At 57.8% G+C, this 1,501-nt stretch overlaps 1 protein-coding gene across 1 annotated transcript; it reads right to left on the bottom strand.

The window, feature by feature from the left end:
* Positions 1–171: 171 nt before the first annotated feature.
* On the bottom strand, positions 172–1,495 carry LOC103624736 (tubulin beta chain). The gene has a single exon (XM_017726280.1). The coding sequence runs from the start codon at positions 1,493–1,495 to the stop codon at positions 1,148–1,150; it is 348 nt and encodes a 115-aa protein (XP_017581769.1). The 3' UTR covers positions 172–1,147.
* Positions 1,496–1,501: the final 6 nt, after the last annotated feature.

Raw genomic sequence — 1,501 nt, 5'->3', positions numbered from 1 at the left:
GAGGAGGAGGAGGAGGAGGAGGAGGAGGAGGAGGAGGAGGAGGAGGAGGAGGAGGAGGAGGAGGAGAAGGAGGAGGACGACGACGACAACGAGGACGAGGAGGATGAGGAGGACGAAGAGGACAAAGAGGATGAGAAGGAGGAGGACGAGGAGGGGGGCGGGGGGGGGGACGAGGAGGATGAGGAGGATGAAGGTCCAGGGGTCCCGGTGCTGATGGTGAAGGTCAGGAGCTCGTGAGGATGAGGAGGGCGAAGGTCCAACGACGATGAGGAAGGTCAAGGGCTTCTCCATGGTTAGGATGATGAAGGTCAAGGGCTCCTCCACGGTGAGGATGATGAAGGTCAAGGGCTCCTCGGTGCCGAAGGCTGGAGACTCTCAGGGACTCTCTGATGATGATGATGATGATGAAGGCCAGGGATTCTTCACCACTGCCGATGACGAAGGTCGGGAACTCTGACTGCGATCAAGACTGGAGACTCTTCAACGATGACGACGACGGCGGCCGGGGACTCTTCAAAGATGACGATGATGACGGTTGGGCGCTCTGACCGTGATGATGAAGGCTGGGGACTCTTCAATGATGATGACAAAGACCAGGGACTCTTGGAGGATGACGATGATGAAGCTTGGGAACTCTTCAACGATGATGATGAAGACCAGGGACTCTTGGAGGATGACAACGATGAAGGTTGGGAGCTCTGACCATGATGATGAAGGCTGGGGACTCTTCAACGATGATAAAGACCAGGGAATCTTTGAAAATGATGATGATGAAGGTTGGGAACTCTTCAACGATGACAATGAAAACCAGGGACTCTTTGAGGATGATGATGATGAAGGTTGGGTGCTCTGACCTTGATGAGGAAGGTTGGGAACTCTTCAACAATGACGATGAAGACCAAGGACTCTCTGACGATGAAGACCAGGGACTCTCTGACGATGAAGACCAGGGACTCTCCGAGGATGCCGACGATGAAGCTCGAGCACTACGAGGACAACGCTGAAGGTCGGGTGGGGACTCCGCTGCCACCGCTGGCGATGACGAAGGACGACGATGACGAAGGACGATGACGACGACGCCGGAAGCGCCGCCCTCCAACGATGCCGGGGGGGGAGGGGTTGGGTTGACGCCGCCGGTGAGGGCCCCTCAGGCCTCCTCCTCGGCCTCCTCGCCGAAATCCTCCTCCTCCTCGGCCGTGGCATCCTGGTACTGCTGGTACTCGGAGACGAGGTCGTTCATGTTGCTCTCGGCCTCGGTGAACTCCATCTCGTCCATGCCCTCGCCCGTGTACCAGTGCAGGAAGGCCTTGCGGCGGAACATGGCCGTGAACTGCTCCGAGATGCGCTTGAAGAGCTCCTGGATGGCCGTGCTGTTGCCGATGAAGGTGACGGCCATCTTGAGGCCGCGCGGCGGGATGTCGCACACGGCCGTCTTCACGTTGTTGGGGATCCACTCCACGAAGTAGGAGCTGTTCTTGTTCTGCACGTTGAGCATCTGCTC

The sequence above is a fragment of the Corvus brachyrhynchos genome, unplaced genomic scaffold, assembly GCF_000691975.1.
Source record: "Corvus brachyrhynchos isolate BGI_N302 unplaced genomic scaffold, ASM69197v1 scaffold1912, whole genome shotgun sequence".
Lineage (NCBI taxonomy): Eukaryota > Metazoa > Chordata > Aves > Passeriformes > Corvidae > Corvus > Corvus brachyrhynchos.
This window is presented reverse-complemented; position numbering and strand designations above follow the sequence as displayed.

What these genes read in the sequence shown, in the direction of transcription:
- LOC103624736 (XM_017726280.1), bottom strand. Translation starts at nt 1,495, where the DNA reads ATGCTCAACGTGCAGAACAAGAACAGCTCCTACTTCGTGGAGTGGATC.